Genomic DNA, 19,888 nt, shown 5'->3' on the forward strand with positions numbered 1-19,888 from the left:
CCTTTCACAGGGGTCGCCTAAGACCATCGGAAAACACATATATAATTAATTACATATCGTTTTGTGATTGATCACTATGCTTTCATTATGTTCAATTTGTAACAATGAAAATACATCCTACACATCAGATATTTACATTACGATTCATAACAGTAGCAACATTACAGTGATGAAGTAGCAACGAAAATAATTTTATGGTTGGGGGTCACCACAACATGAGGAGCTGTATGAAAGGGTCGCGGCATTAGGAAGGCTGAGAACCACTGTCCTAGGCTGTAGCAGGATGGATATAGGTGCGGAGGGAGAGAGCGGGGCTGGGCGCTTCCCCAGGCGTTCCCTGAAAGATTGGGGGAAGGCTGCCTGACAGATCTGGGAGGTGGGGTGCTAGCGGAGACAAACGGCATTCCAAGAGGGGGAACGGCACAGGCAGAGGCACGGAGAGATGTCTGTCACTTGGGACTCCAGCCCAAGCTTTTGTTGGCGTAAACCCTGAGGCTTTCCTCAGCATCGGGAGGAATCTGCTGAGCTCAGCGCAAACGGCACTATTATCTCCAAACACACTGGGACAGAAGCAGAATCCACCTCGCCCCCTCAGGGTGCTAATGAGAGAGAGACCCCATCAGTCACCATTCTGAATTCTCCCACCCTCTGTGAAGCGAGGCCCAGCTCTGAGGAACAGAGAAAACTGCTCCTGGAAAGTCTCATCCAACCGCCCTGCCCTTCACTAGTTGCCCTGCACCCACAGTTACCTGGGGCCCCGAGGGCGCGGCGCTGGCCTCCGGAAGCAGTAACAGCAAAGTCACTCACCCTCGGCCCCAGGTAACAAGCAGGACAGCCCGCAGAGTACCAGGTAACTGGTATTTGAACAAAACCGCTTACGTGGGGCCTGGCCAGACCCCAGTGCATTTGCTCTTAACACAGCCTGTGAGAGCAAGGCAGAGCGGGGATTGCTCCCACTTCGCAGATAGGAAGCCTGAGGCTGGATGATTGCACAGAGGGGCAGATTTAGCGAGTGCTGGGGGCAGGATCTTCTGATGCTGCAGGGGAAGCTGAAGCCATTCCAGGGGTAGGGGGGAGATGAGATGGGAGATACTTATCACTCCACAAACCGCCCTAGCTGAGACTGCCAGCCTCAGAGGCACACAAGCCCAAACACTGTCCCTGGGATTGCAGCATGTCCCTGGGATGACCAGTGGCCAGGACTACCAGCCCGCGTACCTTCCCTGCAGTGAGCAGGGACCAGCCTGAAGGTTCCATCAGAGTGGCCCCTTCCCTCTGCCCAGCCAGTAAGTGCAGGGGGCCTGCCCAAGCCAGCAAATGATGGGGTTTCCCTCCCTTGTCTGTTAACTCTTTCTTCCCCTTAAAACCCACTGTCCATTCTCCTGGGCATTTCCACAGGCCCGTGGATCTGAGGAGTGTTAAAAAGAAAAAGATTACGAGAAAAGCGCTCACTTCTGTCAGCCACCGAAATGGATGGACACGGCCAGCTGATAAGCACGGACCGTGTTAAAGAGGATATTATAGCTGGGAAGCACCGGGCAGGCTCCCAGCCTCTCCCCTCACCGTGCAAACCCAGCAAAGCCCCACGGCCCGCTGGGTGGGGGTGGGGCTCAAAACCCAGCCTATGGCCCGGCCAGTGTGGCTCAGGGGTTGAGCGTCCACCTATGAACCAGGGGGTCACAGGTCGATTCCCAGTCAGGGCACATGCCCGTGTTTCGGGCTCGATCCTGTGTGGGGCGTGCAGGAGGCAGCCGATCAATGATTCTCTCTCATTATTGATGTTTCTATCTCTCTCCCTATACCTTCCTCTCTATATATTTTAAAAACCAGCCTATGGACGACCCTGGCCCAGAGGGGCCTGGTACGAGAAGCCCCCCAGGTACCAGCTCAGCAGGGAGGAGCCACCTGTGGCCTGGGCACAGGGCACTTGCTCACTTGCAATGGAGAGGCGGAAACTCATTTTCATTGGTTACACTCTGGCCCAGTCTGTGAACACCAGGGAAGGGGAGAGCGGCGCTTCAAACACATTTTAGAAGCCCGCGGAGCCAGCTGGCCAGATGTGAGGCCCACGTTATGATGGGGAGCGTTTCCTCTCCACCGCCATGCTGAGAGGCTCCATGCTAAGCGCCTCTTCTGGAAGAATTTAATTCTGGGCTCAGCGTCCAGGTAAAGAGGTTTCTTAGGGCAGGGAGGCCCTGAAATGAGCCCGTGTATCTCTGGCAGGCCCTGGTGAAGCTTCCTCCCCTCGCATGCCATTTGGGCACTTTGAAATGAGTGCAGCAAATTAGTCATGAGCTGCGGCAGGCTAACTTGGCGCAGGCTTCTCGAGGCAGCTTTGTGCAACCCCCACCTCAAGAGCGAGGCGGGCAGAGGCAGCGGGGCTCCTGCGGGGCGAGAAAAAGCGATTCAAGCCTGGGGGTGGTAGCTCGAGGCAGCAAAGCGTTACCTGGATCACAGGGGCATGAAATTAGTAGCAGCGAGCAGGCTGGAGCCAAGAATAGCTGGCCATTGCGAAGTTGCGGCCTGGGATGCTGCAGGGGAAGCGGAAGCCATTCCTGGGTAGGCCAAGAAGTGAGCAGAGGGCAGGGGTCCCCACCAGGGGTGCGGGGGACATCCTATCTGCCTGTTCCCGGGCCCCATATGGGGCACTGGCCCGGGGCAGCTAATGGTGTGTGCCCGGGGCCTGGGTGAGCTTAGAGGACTGGCTGGGCAGGGAGGAAGGGGCAGACAAGCGAGGGAGACCAGAATCCACATCAACCAAGGTGTGAGGGCGTGGCCAGGGGTCAGAATGAGACCGGTAAGCCCTGGAAAGATGCTGGCCAGAGACCCAGCCCCTCTAAGGCTGGGCCCCCAGCAGCCCTCTCAGGGCTCCTCCAGGCCTGGGCTCCGGGGGGAGGAGGGGGTGATGCTCAGTCTTGCTCTGTCATGGCCGGGAGGCCCTCCCCAACTGCAACCCCTTCTCCTGTATCCTTGGGAATCCTCGCTAGAGGGTAAGGAGAGTTCCCAGGTTTTCTGGAAGGAGCCTCCCTCTGTGTAAGGATTTCTGGGGCACACCTCCCCTCCTCTCAGCAAGAAGGTGCACGGCCAACAGCCTAAAACGCCTTCTCAGCGGCTCGCACCAGGAACCCTCACCTTCCTTGCCTGCACTTTCTCTCCTTCACTGCTGGTCCTTCCTCCTCTTCTGGCTAAAAGGCTCCCTCAGGTCTCCCTGGGGCTAAGGAAAAACCCTCCCTGATTTGCTGTCTCTAGCCACCAGGCCCCCTCCTCCCCTCCCCTCCAAGCCCCCTAAAAAGGCAGCCCACATCCTCACTGCTCACGACTTACCCGCCCCCCCCACTGCTCTGGGGAAAGACTCCTCCAAGGGGCCTCTCTGCAGCCCATCCACAGCCAAGAGTCTTTGCAGGGGGATGGGGCCTGGAATTGGGACATCTCTCCTCTAAACTGTGAGAATGAAATCCCTGCTGTTCTAGACAGGGCATCGCGAGGCCCTTTTACGCCAGCCACAGGGATGCCCCCCACTTGGGCTCACAGGCCACCCCTCCCCACTCTACCTCTGCTCTCTCTGCCACCAGAGGGGCGGCCTTAGCTTCCTTCCCCCCGGGGGCTACAGTCCTGCCTTGGGAAGCTCACTCCCGGGCTCCAAAGACCCCCATGATGGGTCAGTCCGGGACTCCGAGCAAGTTTCACTGCCTGCCAGCTGTCCCCCCTGTGGCCTGCTGAGCCCAAGCTCCCAGCTCCTAAGCCTTTAAGAACCCGAGCACCCCCTCTCGAGGATTCATGGTCACCCCCCCTTCCTCAGTGCCCCTCTTCCAGTTCCTTTGGTGGCCCCTTCAGCCTCACTCAAGGCAATCATGCAGGGCCACACCCCCATCACCCACTGCCTATGTTCCCCCCACCCCCCACACTTACCTGCCCACCTGGGTGTTAGCCATCCCGCCAGGTTCCCACTTGCCCCTGCGCCTTTGCTCAAGCTCCCCCCTGGGCTGGCCACCCTCTGCCTCTCAGCTCCAAGCCCAGCCCAGCTGTCCTGTCCTCGCTGGCCTCACAGGGCCCAGCCACGACACCGGCGTCTCCACAGAGCCCCACCCTGGGGCCCCTCCTGCTCTGTCCTCCCTCTGTCCTCCCTCTGGAACCTTTTCCAGGAAGCCTGAGGGACCCCAGTTTGGTTAAGTGATGAGGCAGGTGGAGGCGAGGGAAGTGGGGAGCGGAGACTAAGGGATGGTGTCTGGCAGCAGACAGAAGAGGGGTGTTTGCTTAGAGCAGCGGTTCTCAACCTGTGGGTCGCGACCCCTTTGGGGGTCGAACGACCCTTTCACAGGGGTCGCCTCAGACCATCGGAAAACACATACATAATTACATATTGTTTTTGTGATTAATCACTATGCTTTAATTATGTTCAATTTGCAACAATGAAATTGGGGGTCACCACAACATGAGGAACTGTATTAAAGGGTCATGGCATTAGGAAGGTTGAGAACCACTGGCTTAAAGGGTACTGAGCAGTTACGGAGGCCTCTGGTCAGTGTGAGGCACAGAGGGGTCGCATGTCAGAGTGGGGGGGTGAATGGAGGGGGAGAAGCAGGTGCCAGTGGCTATGCATTTATCCACTCATTTATTCACTCACAAATGTTCAAGGCAGTTGATCTTGAGCCACTTACTCAACAAATCACGGCTGAGCACCTATGTTTGCCCAACATGTGCTAGAGGCTGAGGATGCCACAGTGCTCTCCTGATGGAAGCAAAAAAAAAAAAAAAAGAAGAAGAAGAAAAAAGGAAAAAAATAAATAGCAAATTAGGGGGAGGGGGAAAGGTTGCATTTATTATAACAAATGCAATAACAAGAAAAACCAAGTAATGGCTAAAATATAGCCTAACAAGGGGCTGATGTTGGTAGGGGTAGTGAGAGAGGACTTCTTAAGGGAGGTAATGTCTGAACAGAGACCCAAGCATAAGCTGTGTGAGGGGTGAAGGGAAGAACATTCTGGAAGAGGGAACAGCATACCGGCCTGAGGCAAGAATGAGCGTGCTGAGTTCAGGCAACTGGAAAACCAGGCGATCGCAGAATCCAAGAGTGAGGGAGAGAGTGGGGGGACCGGGCACGGGCAGGGCCAGTACGTCCAGGCTGGGGCGGGAGCCAGAGCAGGATCCTAAACAGTTGAGAGGCGTGGTACCAGCACACATAGCTGAGCCCTCCCCACCCTCTGCTGCTCTGAATGCTTTTCACATATTCACACCCTCGATGCACACTGCACCCCTTGGAGGGAAGATTCGTGCTGCCGAGGAGGAAAGTGAGGCTCGGGAGAAGTCAGGCACTTGCTCAAAGTCGCACGGCTCAAATGCAGCCCTCTGTCCCCAGAGCTTGTGCCCTACCCGTCACAGCGCATGGCCTCTCTGTTTTATGTCTTTGAAAGACCACTCCTGCAGCCTCCATGGAAAGTGATGGGGCTGGGGGGGGGACGGGGCCTGGCTGGGAGCCAGTGGCCAGGGAGGCTACGGCCAGGACGATGGCCGTGGAGGGGAGAGTTGGATGGACTTGAGCCATTTCAGGGGGAGAATTGACGGGACTTGCTAACGAATTGCGTGTGGGATGGAAGGACAGAGAAGTAAAGGGTAACCCTCACTTTCAGGGGTGACCACCTTGGAGTAGGGAGGGCCGTTGACTGGGCAGGGACGGGAGCCTGCTCGGGTGCATGCCAGGTAAATAATGACCCACGATGAGATCCCAAACCCCCGACTGTGGGCCCACATCGGCCTATAGTCCTGGGAAGAGGTTCTTTCTCCTGTGCCCTCTCTCTCCCCAGCCCCGCACCAGTGATGTGCCCGCCACAAGCACTTAGATCAGCAGTTCTCAACCTGTGGGTCGCGACCCCTTTGACGGTCGAACGACCCTTTCACAGGGGTCGCCTAAGACCATCCTGCATATCAGGTATTTACATGACGATTCATAACAGTAGCAACATTACAGTTACGAAGTAGCAACGAAAATAATTTTATGGTTGGGTCACAACATGAGGAACTGCATTTAAAGGGCCAGAAGGTTGAGAACCACTGACTTCGATTAAGCCATCATTCTGCACGTATTCGTTGAGCTCTGTCGGTATTTCAGGCACAGGGGATTTAGTCCACGTTCCCGCTTGCATGGAACTGATGTGCTGGCCAAGGAGACAGGCGGCAAATGCATAAAGAAGTAAGCAGATACTGTGGCGGGCAGGGTAAGTGTTAGGAAGAGAAGTTAAGCAGGGCAGGTACCTCTCACAGATCTCAGAGCACTAGGGGACACCCGCCAGGGAGCCTGAGGCCAGGGAGCCTGAGGCCAGGGAGCCTGAGTCCAGGGAGCCTGAGGCCAGGGAGCCTGAGTCCAGGGAGCCTGAGGCCAGGGATCAGCAGCCGCTGCCCCGGGGCCAACGCTGCAGCTGTGACTTGCCTATGGCAGCTCTCACTCCCCAAGGACGGAATCAAGTAGCTGCAAGAGATCACAGGGCCACAAGCCTGAAATATTTACCACTCGGCCCTTTGCAGAAAAAGTGTGCCACCTTGATCCGGTTTCTTAAATAAGGAGATGGAAACCCAAGTCACCCAGCAAACTTGAAACTGAGTCAGAAACAGCCCAGCTCTCCTGCCTCCCAGATCTTTCTGCCATGCAGGGTGAGCTCGGGAGATGGAAACATCATTTCTGCCCACCCTCCCACCCTCCTCTGTCAACCCTTTGCCAGGCTCCCAACAAGGGCCAAGCTGGCCTCTGACTTTCATCCCTTGTGTTCCCCGTACCACCCTCAGGCTGGAACCTTAGCGGGCAGAAAAGTGGCTCAGAAGTAGACTGAGGGGAGGGTCAGAGACAGAGGGAGCCCTGGAAATCCACACACAGGGACCCCGACCCCCGAGGGGTGAGAGCTGCTTCGAGGCCTGGTCCTTGCTGATGCTTGGGTGGCCTGTCCTTCCTCCTCTGCAGCCTGACCATGTGGCAGGGCAAGGAGGAAGTGGCCTTCCAGGAAACTCCCCACCTACCGCACAGCCCGCGCCTGCCCGGGGCAGCTTCTGCAGCTCCCAGTGGGTGCCATGAGTCAGTGTCCCAAGGCTGACCCCGTGGGGGGATAGGGACCATGCTCTGTGGCATATGGACAAAGAGGAGGTGGTCTGGGGGGTGCCCCGGCTGCTCTCTGCAGAAGGAAACCCAGGAGAACCACCAAAAAAAAACAAAAAAAAAAAACAGGCCCTTAGTAGACAGAGCGACGCTTCCTCACAGACATCCCGTCTCCCATCTGGGGAAGCTGTTTGTCCTTGGAGGTCCCCATGAAACCACGGTGGCTGCTACAGGTCTTGGGTGCACACGCACACACACACACAAACAAATACACACACGCACAGAGCACCCCCAAGAGGCCAGCAAGGGTCCCCTCAGACCCCCCTCGGACAATGATCCCTGTAACAAAGGCGCCCGCCACAGACTCCAATTTGGTTCTGCTCTCTGGGCAGTCGCAATGATCAATCACGTTAAGGAGACACTTGAGCACTTAAGGCCCAGGCCATGTTCTAATTTGTCCAGGAAATCGCCTCTGGATTCTAAGGACGAGTGCGGGAGGAAATAAAATCGAAGTCGGAGGGGGAGCGATCGATAGCCCAGGAGGGCCAGGGAGCCAGGCACAGGTGGGGAGACCGGGCCAGGAGCACGCGGGGAGAAAATAGAAAGAGAATTTGAGAAGTCTGAGGCCACCAACGGCATGACTGACAGCGCTTCAGGTCGGGCTTTTTCTCTCCCTCTGCAGGACGCGGCGAGAGCTAAAAACAGAGGAAAAAGCCATCACAGGTATATTTATTGGGAATGGCACGCTGGCTGGGTCTGCATTTAGAATCAGAGGGTGGACAAGGGAATTAAAAAAAAATCACTCATTTTTGGTTCTAATTTTTAAAAATGATTTAGAGCCGCCATCCAAACTTGCCTAAGCCACTGGACGGCTGGGGGGAGGGGCTGCCCTCCCCAGCTGGCAGCCACTCACCCACCCCCTGTGCAGGGAGCCTAGAGCCCCATTCCCTAGAACAGCCTGCCATCTCTTTTGGGACAACAGGGCTCAAGCAAAATCCTGCTTTCACATGTTTGCATGGGGAGGAGGGGTGCTTTACACAGCACTGCTCTTTGGAACGCTGCTCTTCAGAAGTGCTTGCCTAACGGAGTCTGTGCATCTTTCTGGGGTGACACAGGGAGCGCCGTGATCCACCCACACCCAGAACAGAGCGCGCTTCTCAGGGAACAGCAAGTGGCATCGAGGAAGTGGCTCCCAGATACCTCCCCTCTGCCGGCCGGCCAGTGCCCAGCCCACCTGGGAGAAGGAGCAGCAGGGAGGGTCCAGGACTCTGGGTGTTTGCCAAACGCCCCAGGAAATCCGATGCCAATTTGGATGCCCCTGGGCTGCAGTCCCCGAGCTTGCCTTCATGGCTCTGTGGATGAGTGAGGGCAAAGTGCATCCTCATGGCTGTGAGGTTAGAGGCAAACAGGTAGAGCGGGATTTTTCAAATTATAGACCGCAACCCACTAAAGGACATGAAATTCAGGACCAGAATCGGATTTCATTTCATCTTTGGCTCCTCCTCTCCTATTCCTAAAGATGAGCTGTCCGCATGCTCTGCTGGGACCCCCTCCACTGTGCACCGGGCCCAGGCCCTCTGCCTGCTCAGGGACCGCCCCCCGCTGTGCGTCCTCCTCTCCCTCAGCACCCATTTCTCCCTCTCTACTGGACCATTCACATGAACACACACATTGGCTGCTGCTTCTCTTCTATTAACAAACAAAACCATAAAGTTGGTGCCCTCCTGACCACGCTTTCCCTATAATTCCCGCCTCACTTCTAGAATGAGAGTTTTAAAAGCAAACCTCCTAGACACAGTTCTCCAGGTTTGCTGTCTCTAATGTCCCCTCCCCCACGGCCAGGGGTCCAGCTTCTGCATCTCCCCCTCCCCCCTGTGGGGCTGTTCCCAAGGCCACCAAGGACCTGCACAAGGTGAAATCCAAAGGCAGACTCTCCACCCTCAGCCGGATGGCTTACAAGCTATTTATAAGATCAGCACAGATGACCACTTGCTCCTCCTTGAAATCTACCATCAGAGATTTTTTCAAAGTGTAGATGCCACTTCATGAAGCTGTTGTTTCCATTATGGACATGCAGGGCCTGCACACTTCATCGAGGGAACAGGTGCATTGTGGTCAAAAGAAGTCTGAAAACATACGAACACTCTGTCACGGAGCACAGGGTCCAGAGAATGGACAGCGTGGGTGCAGGTGGCCCAGTGTGAGTCCCAGTTGTCACTGGCTTTGTGTCTGGGACAAATTACTTCCATTTCTTGAGCCTTGGTTTCCTGCTCTGTAAAATGGGTAAAATAATACCTGTCCTTGGGGCTTAGTAAGGACCAAAAGAGATCATGAAAATAAAGCCGGTGTAGCTCAGTGGTTGAGTGTTGACCTATGAACCAGGAGGTCTCGGTTCACTCCGGTCAGGGCACATGCTCAGGTTTCAGGCTCGATCCCCAGTTGGGGGTGTGCAGGAGGCAGACAGTCAATGATTCTCTCTCATCTTTGATGTTTCTCTCTCTCTTCCTCTCCCTTCCTCTCTGAAATCAATAAAAATGTATTTAAAATAAAGCCTCTGTCACACAGTAGGTTGCTTAACACATTCTGTGGAATTAAAGAAAGAACCAGAAGCCTTAGCACAGTGGCCGGCACATGGTAAGGCAGTGGATGTTGTTAGGACTCTGCACAGCCCTCATCCAGCAGCTACCTGGTAGGAGCTGAGTAGTAAGTATAGAACCTTCGTCCCAGCGACTGCAAGTGCACCAGGGGAAGTCTGTGTGAGAGGCCCAGGGGCACAGAGCCCGGCCCCACGCCACACGGCGGTGAGGGCACTGCCCGGACAGGAGCTGAAAGAAGTCCTTCTGTCCCCACCCGGGCTCCTCCCAGCTCCTCTGTGGTCCCGTGAGACAGACAGGCCCAGCTTTCTCCCAGGGACGGAGCTTTTCAAAAGTTGCCCATCACTCCTAAACTCCTGGAGCAGGTCCCAGCCCCACCGGGCCCAGCACAGAGAGGCACCTGGTCCTGGCGACAGCAGCTCAGAGGAACGGAGGCCGGACGCCTCTCCAGGGGTTTTCCTCTCCTGTTCCCATGGCTTCACTTTCTCCTGCTTGTGTCACCCCCGGTGCCAGGACACCCACCTCCGGGCCCAGTCGGCCCTTCTGCTCCTTTTCCGGGGAGTCTGGTGAACCGGGAGGGGGGGGCGCTCTGGAGCCCCAGCTGCCACCAAAGGGACCACTGACCCAGAGGAAGGGCCATCGAGCTTCCATTCGCTTACGTTTGTAAGGGTCCCAGTGAGAAGCCCTACTCTCTGAAGTAGACGAGGCCCGGGGAAGCCATTCCTTGCCCTTCCAGCAGGGAGACCGCTCTGCTTCTCCGAGGAGGAAACACTTCTGCCACCGCCAGCTCAGGCAACTGGACCGCGGGAGGTGCTCCGGGGGCTCACCTAGGTCCCTCGGAAGCAGCCTCCGCCATCGGTTCAGCGGGCGCTCTGGTGGAGGCAGAGAACAGCCGTAACCTTTCACCTGAACCTGTGGCTGCATGTTAGCCTCACTGGAAAGTTTTAAAATGCTCATGCCCAGGCCCCTCCGTAGACTGCACCAGAACTGGGTGGGTGGTGGGAGCAGGGAGGCTTTCAAAGCTCCCAGGTGATCCTAGTGTGCAGCCAGAGCTGAGACCATCCAAGGGGAGGAAGAAGCCAGAGAGCATGCTGGGTACCGCTTGCTAGCAAATGACCCTGGGTCGGTGGCCTAAAATTTGTCATCTGCCCTCCAGTTTCCTCTTCTCCAAACTAGTTCATCCTGGTTTCTTTCAACCCCTCCTCCCCGAATTGGGATGTCTGTTCTTAGTCGTAAGAATGGCTCCCTGGTCATGCTATCTTGCTTCTCTGAGGGGCTGAGGGGTTGGGCCAGCACCCAGGTGCTGCCAATGAAGGTGGCCCCCACCTGCCGCACCGGGCCAACCCGGGTCCTGTCCCCATTGTAAGAATCCCTTCATGTCTATGCCTCATGAAAGATCAGAACTCCTTTGGGGACGGCCACTGTGACCCCCAGATCTTCCTCTACTCTTTGCAGAGCCATGCCATCCTTACCGCGGATTGGGGTGATGGGGCTTTCCTCCCCAGCCATAGAATAACTAGCACAACAAATGTTTACTGTGTGCCGCACACTGTGCCAGCTGTTCTAGGCCACAGGGATGTACGGTGAGAGAGCCGTACTCACTCTCCCCAAAGAGCTAGCAGTTTAGTGGAGGAGGCACCCTCCGTGTGAAACAGGTATTGTCATCATGGATAAGCACACTTCCTGCCTCACAGGGGCGCTGCGGGTTAGAGGAGACAATTCAGGCAAAGCTCTGAGAGCAATGGCACCCCCGCAGTAAGGGCTCAGCACCACGAGTTGTGTGGTGAGAACCTAAAGGGGAAGTACTGTGGGCTCTGGGGATCCAGAGGGGAGCCCCTAACTCAGAGGGTAGCAGCAGTGGAGGCTCCCAGGAGTAAGAGAGGCATCTCCCCCTGCCCTGGCCTGGGCTTTTGGGGTCCCCGCTGGTCTTGAGGTGAATGGGACAGCAGTAGATTGCCAAGCCTGGGCTCTGGCCCTGCTGACACCAAGTGGAATTGTGGGTCCCACCCATGACCTGGCCATGTCTGGCAGGGCCCTCTCCCCACCCCACCCCCGACCCCCCGCCAGGAGCCCTGGCAGGCCAAGGTGAGCAGGGAGGTGCACAGGAAGTATGTGTTGTGGGGGGACATGGAGGCCTCGTGGTGGAGGTCTCATGGCAGGGAAAGACCAGGAAAAGGTGGGGTCACTTTCCTCTCTGGGGCAGAAAGGAGGCAGTCCAGCTGACAGTCCCTGCCCAGGGGCAGCCGGTTCAGGCCTACGGGAGAGGCTGAGGAGAAGGCAGAGACCCCAGGATCAGGGAGAGCTTACGAGCCTGGGGGTGGGAACGGTGGTGGGGAGGGATCAGGGATGCTGGCAGCTTGGAATCTGGGTTCAGAATCCAGGGGTAGAGCCAAGGCACCTGGGCTTCCCGGGCGGTAACGGAGGGCAGACCAAGGGCAGCCTCTCCATATGAAGAAGGAGTGAGAAGGAGCATTTGGCAGAGTCGGGGTGTGGGCTGGGCCTTGTCTCCAGGACAGCCCCCTGCGCGCCACCCTCAGCATGACCGGCTTTGTAATCATCTCTCCACCTACATTCTTCCTGGCTCTGTGACCTGGGGCAGGTTACTAACCCTCTCTGAGCTCTGGCTCTTGTCTGAAAAAACAGAGTTAGTTAGAGACACTGCATGTAATACCCCTGCCAGCACGGTGAGCAGAGTTGGGGCTCAGGGATGGAGGTTGTCCTGGCTCCCTGCACCATTTTTTCATATCAATTCTTCCTATTTATGCTCTAATTTTTTTTAGCTCTGGGTCCACGGGCCTGTGGTGGGTTCATTCTAAGTTCTTAGCCCAGAGAACAGAGACAAAGGGGCAAGGGAACAGGATGCTTGCTAAACCATTCCCCAAACCGTTCCTGGCGGCAGAAAATGAGCCTGGGATGAATGAGATGACCTTGAAAATGACATAATTTGGGAGGAGGGGCCCTGTGCAAACATTCCTACTGAGTCAACCTCGCCAGCCAATGGTATCCATCCCTGGGAAATATTAAAAGGAAAGAACGTACAGAAAAACAGCAACATCCAGACCCACAGCTAATTGGGTTGCAGGTGGCGGCGGGAGGCAGACCCATTTGACTGTCCCCTCCTTCCCCCAAGTGGCCCTCAGGTGACGGAGCAGACCAGCGCCTCTCGCAGGGAAACCAGGAAGAAAGGAGCAAAGAACTGGGGAGGTGGGTGGCAGGAAGAGGGAATTAGGCAAAGAGAAATGGCCTCCAAAATGCAGAAATGCCCCAGCATGCCTGTTTCCCAAACCCGGACCATGAATCGAGGGGTGACAGGTCTCTCATCTCTGATGCCAAGAGCCAGGAGCTCTGGGCAGCCGCAGGTACTACATTTGCACCTGCCAGCCCTTGGAAAGAGGCAGTAAAGCATCCTAGCAGGGCCCGGAATGCTAAGTGCCTGCAGCTGGGAAGGGACCGCCTTGCAGCGAGAACAGCTCAAGGCAGACGTCTACTGTGCAGCCATGTCCATGGTTCGGGGGCTGGGCCGGGCCGGGTTCCCGGAGACCCGCTGGCACACCCTCTCCTGCTCTGGGGCAGCCTTCTCCCAGGGGCTGGGACGGGGGCAGGGCAGGTACATGTGTAAACTGGTTCTGGGGGCCACCCTAGGCTGGTGCCGGCCCAGCCAGAGTGGGACCTTCTGGAGGAAGCCAGGCGGCGGGGTGATTTACCGAGGCCAGCAGAAAGCGGGGTGCTTAAGTCACTGGTAAATAAAAGTGGGTCATAAAGCACCCGGGTAAGCCAGACATCTGGAAATACACCAGGGCCGCATCCCCCGAATGATAATAACGATAATAACGTTTATGCAGCCCTTACCGCACTGTGCCAGCCCCGTTCGTTCTAAGTGCTTTGTGTGCTGAGTAATTTACTTAATCCTCACAACAACCCCAAGAATGCTGCTAGCATTCTCTTCCTGTTCCGTACCAGGAAGACGAGGCAGCACAGGGAGTCCAGAGCTACCCAAGGCAGAGCTGGAGCCGGTGCAGTCTGCTTCCAGAGCCATGCCCTAGCCCATGCTTCTCCAACCCTCCTGTGCCCGCCAGCTACCGGGGGCTGTCAGCATGCAGCCCCTGGCTCAGCCGATCTGGCTGGGGCCTGAGACTCGGCATCACCAACAAGCTCCAGGCACGTCTGCCCCAAGGGACACCCTGGAGGACGAGGCTCTAACCACTACACTATGCTCCCACGACACCTCTGCCTGCCGCCGCTCAGGCCCCTGGAGGCAGCTATGAATTGCACAGTTAACAGAAGCAGGCCCTCGCAAGGGGCCAGAATTAAGGGACCTAATTCAACCCTGATTTCTGGGGTGGGGCCCAGGTTAGGATGTTTTGAAAGCTCCCTGGGTGATTCTGATGTGAAACCCTGGCAGAATCCTCAAAACAGATAATAGGGAAACCTCAGTCACCGTGTCCCATTCAGTCCCACAAAACTGGGGAACGTTCCTAGGGGTTAGGTCAGGGAGGTCAAAGGTGCTTTCAGGAAGGGGAGGTCGAGCCACCTCCTGGGCCAGTTGAGGGGTATGACTACTGTCTGCTAGGGTACCCCCTTCTTGTCCCCTGGGGCACCCCTGGAGGAGAGGGGCAGATAGCAACCCCAGCTTGGCAGGCCCTCCAAGGCCCCTGCTTCCCCAACCATGAACTTTCAAGAGAGCGGACACCGACCTAGATCAGTTGAAGCTCTTGACAAAGATTAACTGAACCTCTGAGCTCAATTCCTGACTAGGCCTCCACCTTGCCCCCACCCCACACCCACCACCCCCCCGCCTGCCCAGCCAGTCTTAGCAAGAATCCTGCCAAGTCAGTTTATTGAAAATCCCCGCCCTTGATATCTGATCTCTTGATATTTGATCAAGTTCCTCATCTCATACCTTGGTATATATGTCCTTAACCTGCTTGTAGCAAGAATGCCCCCACCCTTGGTGGCCCCTCTTAGTAATTTTCCATCCACTGACCCCCTCACTCCGCTCTTTGGCTATAAATCCCCACTTGTCCTTGAGTAATAGGTGCTGAGCCTGATCTCTCTCTGAGTGCACTGGTCTTGCGTAAAGCCTCAAGTGGCAGAATAATTTTTCCTTTAATACCCCTCCTGCCCAAGGGAAAAGTCACCCCACAAAGTGAGCCGCTAACCAAACAGAATTTAGACTCCTCGTGTTGACAGTCAAGGCCCAGGCAATGACCGCAGCCTTATTTCTCTTACGGCAAAATCGGGTGCTTTACTGCTCCTCACATACGCCTGACCTTTCTCCCATCCTGCCTTTGCCTAGGCTTTTCCTCCCACCTGGAATGTCTCTTCCCAGTCTCCTAACCCACCTGCTCTGATTCACAGCATTCTCTCTTTTTTTTTTTATTTTTTAAATATATTTTTATTTACTTCAGAGATCAAGGGAGAGATAGAAACATCAGTGATGAGAGAGAATCATTGATTGGCTGCCTCCTGCATGCCCCCCTACTGGGGATCGAGCCTGCAACCTGAATGTGTGCCCTTGACTGAAACTGAACCCAGGACCCTTCAGTCCACAGACTGAAACTCTATCCACTGGGCCAAACTGGCTAGGGCACAGCATTCTCTCTTGGTGATTCGACTACTTATCCCTGAGTCTGCATTCCCCACTGTCTTCCATAACTATGCAACCACCCATTTTAGCTGGTCACATGGGTCTCTGGGCGAGGGGAGAAATACTACATTTCCCAGCCTCCTTTGCAGCTCACGAGGTCACATAACCAAGTTCTGACCAATGAGTTCAATGTGAGCAAAAGCAAGTGTGTTCCTTGCAGGAGTTTGCTTATGCCTCTCCTTCGCTTCTTCCTATCTGATGTAATGGCTGAATTCCAACAGCCATCCCGGACTGTGAAGTGATATTGAACATAGAAGCTACACATGCTGAAACAACTAGGTCCTGACAACATGGAACATCATACCAGGGATGAGCTGGCCCCTCCAGACTTGAACATGAAAGAAAAATTACCTTCCATCTTGTTTAGCCACTACGCTTTTGGAATTTCCTATAACTCACCGCTGAACTTAATGCTACTAGAGCCACCCCTTCAAAGCTCTGGAGGCATGGACTCTGGATGCTTGGGTTACCACACTACACTACAGAGAATCATCATTTCCACCCTCTTCCCAAATTACATAGTAAGAAATCTGAAGACTGGGACTGTGTCTATACATCTGCGTCTTCTCCTGTCCATGAAGCAGGAGGCTCACACACAACACAAAGCATGTCCGAAGGTGGAGCTGGATTCTTTCTACTATACTCCGCCCTCCGCCTGGCTTCCTAGTTCGTATAGCCTCAGCAGGCCACAACCCCTCCCGGTATGGCGCACCCAAGGAGAGCTGCCCGTCCCCCCCTCCAGGCAGAGCGCAGCCCCCCTCCCAGGAGGAACGTGCCCTTACCAGGATGTCCGAGTCCTCAGGTGTCTCCCCTGGGGCTGGGCTGGAGCAGTTGCTGAGTTTGAATCTCCAGTAGTCCTTGGCGGTGACAAAGAAGTTCCATGGCAGGAGGCCGCCAATGCCCAGGCTGAAGAAGATGGCGTAGGCACCGTTGAAGCGGTCCTCGGGCCTCGGCAGGCTGGGCGGCGAGCGGTCCAGCAGCTTCTCAAGCAGGGCTTCCTGGTCGGAGCACAGAGAGCTGCTTGTGGTTCTATAGGTGGAGTTTGAACTCTGATGGATGTTGTCCTCTGAGACAAAGGCCACTGTTGAAACAGAGACAGGGCAGGTGATCAGAGGCGAAAGCTGGCACAGTGGTTGAGGGTCGACCTGTGAACCAGGAGGTCACATTCAATTCCTGGTCAGGGCACATGCCCAGGTTGCGGGTTTGGTCCCCAGTGGGGGGCGATTATTTCTCATTATTGATGTTTCTATCTCTCTCCCATCCTCTCTGAAATCAATAAATTTTTTTCTTTTTTTTAAAGAAGCTAACACTGGGGACTCACCCATCCTACTAAGCTGAACAGATGCCCACCCTGGGGCCTATGGAGTCACCAAAGCATGGTTAGAGACCTTCAGCTTTAAGGATCAGGGAGAAATGTGGCCTAGTGGGGCCTGTGGCAATCAGTCCAGAGGGTAAACCTGGGCTCAAGGTATTCACGCTTCTATGCAGCCGTAACAAAGGAATTAGGACCCTTGGCGGGCAAAGCATGCTCTCTCAACTCTTTTCAACTTTATGTGAGAAAGGAGCAGGAGAGTGTGTGGAATATGCTACTGTGTGTGCAAAATAGCAAGGCTGGGGTGGGTGGAGAGGAGACTGTACACACGTATGTCTGGAGAGATACCAAGTAATTTCCAACAGCGTTGCCTCTGAGGAGGGATGGGGACTGGGAAGGAGGGGACTTCACCTCATACTCTTTTGTGTCTTTGAATTTTGAAGTAGGTAAATGTATTACCTGCTCAAAATAAAATCATAAATAAGTAAAGGCATTCAAATTAAATAATTTTTTTCTTAAGCCCATGGTGTCTAGAGCTGCCTTCAGAAGCCAGTTTGAGACATACGAGTCCACTCCCTCACTTCATCTGTGGGGAAACAGAAGTGCAAAGAGTGGACTGTCACAGGCCAGGTAAACCAACAAGCCTGGGTTTGCAACTCCTGCCTGGGCTCCCACCTCTACTCATCACGTCCCACCCACCGGGAGACCGCCACTCCCTACGTGTGGCAGCTCCAGAGGCAAAGGGAAGGTTCTAGGTTGGTAGCAACTATTGCCCACATGGCCTTGGGCACGTCGCCATGTTTCTGAGCCTCAATATCCCCATCAGCAAACCTAGGTTTGTTTTTGTGTTTTGTTTTTTCAAAAACCTAAGCCTTTTTATAATGGCTGTGTAACTACAACTGCTAGCAAAGCCTGGCCCACGGGAGCAGCTTTGGACAAAACATCAGCATGTTCCCTGCCATCATGGGCTTGTCACCTGGCTGGCTGGCTGGCTGGCTGCTGAATTTGACTGCAAGGTCGCAGGCCTAGTCTATGCTCTATGTAGCACCTAGGATGTGGCAGCGGCTTGATAGATGGAAAATGCTTCCATAAAGCTGAGGACGGGACACCCTAGTCCCACTGCAGTAGCTTCCTTCCTCCCCAATAAATCAATAAATGAATGTGCCTCGGCTCACATGGGAGGCTGAGCCTTAACTCGGAGCATCAAGCCAGGCAGAACGGCGGCCTTTCTTCCCTGGTGAGATGGGAACGCCCTGTCGCACAGGCACCAGCCTTATCCGTTACTTCAAGAGCCTCACAACATTCCTCGGAATTAGGCAGCACAGCAATTATTGTCTACCTTTTTTTAAAATACAAAGAATAAGGACTTAAACACACTTGATTTGTCCCACATTCAAACAAGTAAGAACTCCCAATAGTTAAATAATTAAAACCCAGTACTCATGCATGCGAAGGTGTGTGTCTAGCACTTGAGCCTGACAACAGCCTAACAATAAGGTAGGTACTATTCTAAGACCCTTTTAACAGATGAAGCGTGAGGCTCAGAAAGGTTAAGCAATTTGTGGAAGGCCACACAGCTACCAAATGAAAAGAGGGAGGCTACACAGCCAAGCAGTCTGAGGCCCACGGCGACTCCTTGGCCGCCCAGAGAGCAGGCTGTTTGGCAAGGTGAATCAGTGCCTGCAGGCTCCAGGTACCATGGACAGGGGGCCTCCTCCAGGAAGGCCTCGGGCAAGCGAGCTGTGAGCAGAGGTGAAAGCACCTTCCTCAATGTTTGCTGAATGAACGAATGGCCAGGATATTCTCCCCCGAGGCTGCTTGTACCAGGGCAGGCAGGGAGGATGCTGCCTGTGGGTCAGCATGGCTATTTTAAACTCTCCTGGTTGAGCTTTTAAACTCTCCGAGTTGAGCGGAGCCTTTTCCCAGCCTTGACTCACAGGGCACCCAGCACTAACCAACTAACCAGACAGTACTGGGGCGCGCACACCCACACACTCACTTTCTAAATTAGTGTTTTAAAATTATGGCTCATGTAGGACAGTGGACAAAGGGCAAGCGGTTTTTCCAGATGTTCCAGCTACAAGGGTGGGTGCAGGGCCAACAGCAGGGCTATGGGGCCCACACTCAGCTCCAGGCGTCTATTTGTCCAGGGCCATTCAGCCCTGACGAGTTTCTGAAGAGCTGGGAATCTTCTCCCGCGGTCACAGGCCAGGGCACTGGCCTGAGCCGTCTCATTACTGTTTATAAAAGCGAGCGGCCGGCGTTCAGATTGAAAAGAAAAAGGGGGAGCTGGCTGTCTGGCGTGTCTCTCCAGCACCCACCGGAGCTGGCCACACGGGGCCCTGCTCTCCTCCTGGGTGCCCGGACCAGGGGCAGCCCCTATCCAAAGAAGCAGAAACTTGTGGGGCCTGCGGCCACTGCAGACCGCCCTCTGGACCTGGTTCTGGTTCCGAGGAGGGTTCTGACTCTGGCTGAGGGGGTCTCCCCTCTGTGCCTCCTTTTCCCCATCTGTGAAGGGGGGCTGGGGCTGGGGAGGCGAACCTGCTGGGAACGCATCGCTGGGAAAGGCCAGGCGCCACGCAGAGGCCATGGGAGAACCGGCCTCGGCGCGGGGACGCTCCCAGGCGCAGGCGCAGGCTCCCCCGTTTGGGGCAAGAGTCAACCACTTACTTGGGGCTGAGTTGCCCTTCCCCGCCACGCACCCCCTCCCCCCAAAACCACACACACATCCAGATGGTGAGGCCCAGCCTCGGGAAATGCACGAGGAGGAGGGCCGAGGGTCCGGAGGAGAAAGTAGACCCAGAGAGGCCAGTGAGAGGAGGGGGGCAGGGGGAGAGCGGGAGGAGGCGCCGGGACCTGGGGAGGGGGCCGTGGCGGGACCCGTGCAGCGGGAGGGGCGGGAGGGTCCCGAGCTCCGGTGGAGCAGCCTCCGGCCCGGCCCGGCCCGTGGGGGCGGGCGCCGAGCGCGGGAGCCCGGGGGGCGACCGGGACCCTGCAGAGCTGGCCGGGGGCCAGGCCGCCCGACCTCGGCCCGCACTTACTGTCGCCACCGCGCCGCCGCCGCTGCTGCCTCCCGGGCCGCCGGGGCCACTGCGACTCGGGGCGCCTCTGGGCCCCAGGCCGGGCTCCGCCCCCGCCCCGCCCCGCCCCGCCCCGCCGCCCCGCCGCCCCGCCCCTCCACCCGCGCTTCCCGGTTTGCAAACCGGCCTTTCATCCCCCCGCGCCCACTCACCGGCGGAGGCCCAGGCGCCGGG

The 19,888-nt window shown here is 55.9% G+C and overlaps 1 protein-coding gene across 1 annotated transcript in view; it reads right to left on the minus strand.

The window, feature by feature from the left end:
• Positions 1–16,647, minus strand: part of SLC29A3 (solute carrier family 29 member 3) — a gene marked incomplete at its 5' end in the record, with an annotated part of 40,095 nt that extends 23,448 nt beyond the window's left edge. The window contains 2 exons of the mRNA XM_081105194.1: positions 16,105–16,403; positions 16,644–16,647. Coding sequence (XP_080961320.1) covers positions 16,105–16,403; positions 16,644–16,647 — 303 coding nt within the window. The remainder of the gene's footprint in view (positions 1–16,104; positions 16,404–16,643) is intronic.
• Positions 16,648–19,888: the final 3,241 nt, after the last annotated feature.

Source organism: Myotis nattereri (genome assembly GCF_964212035.1).
Source record: "Myotis nattereri genome assembly, chromosome: 13".
Lineage (NCBI taxonomy): Eukaryota > Metazoa > Chordata > Mammalia > Chiroptera > Vespertilionidae > Myotis > Myotis nattereri.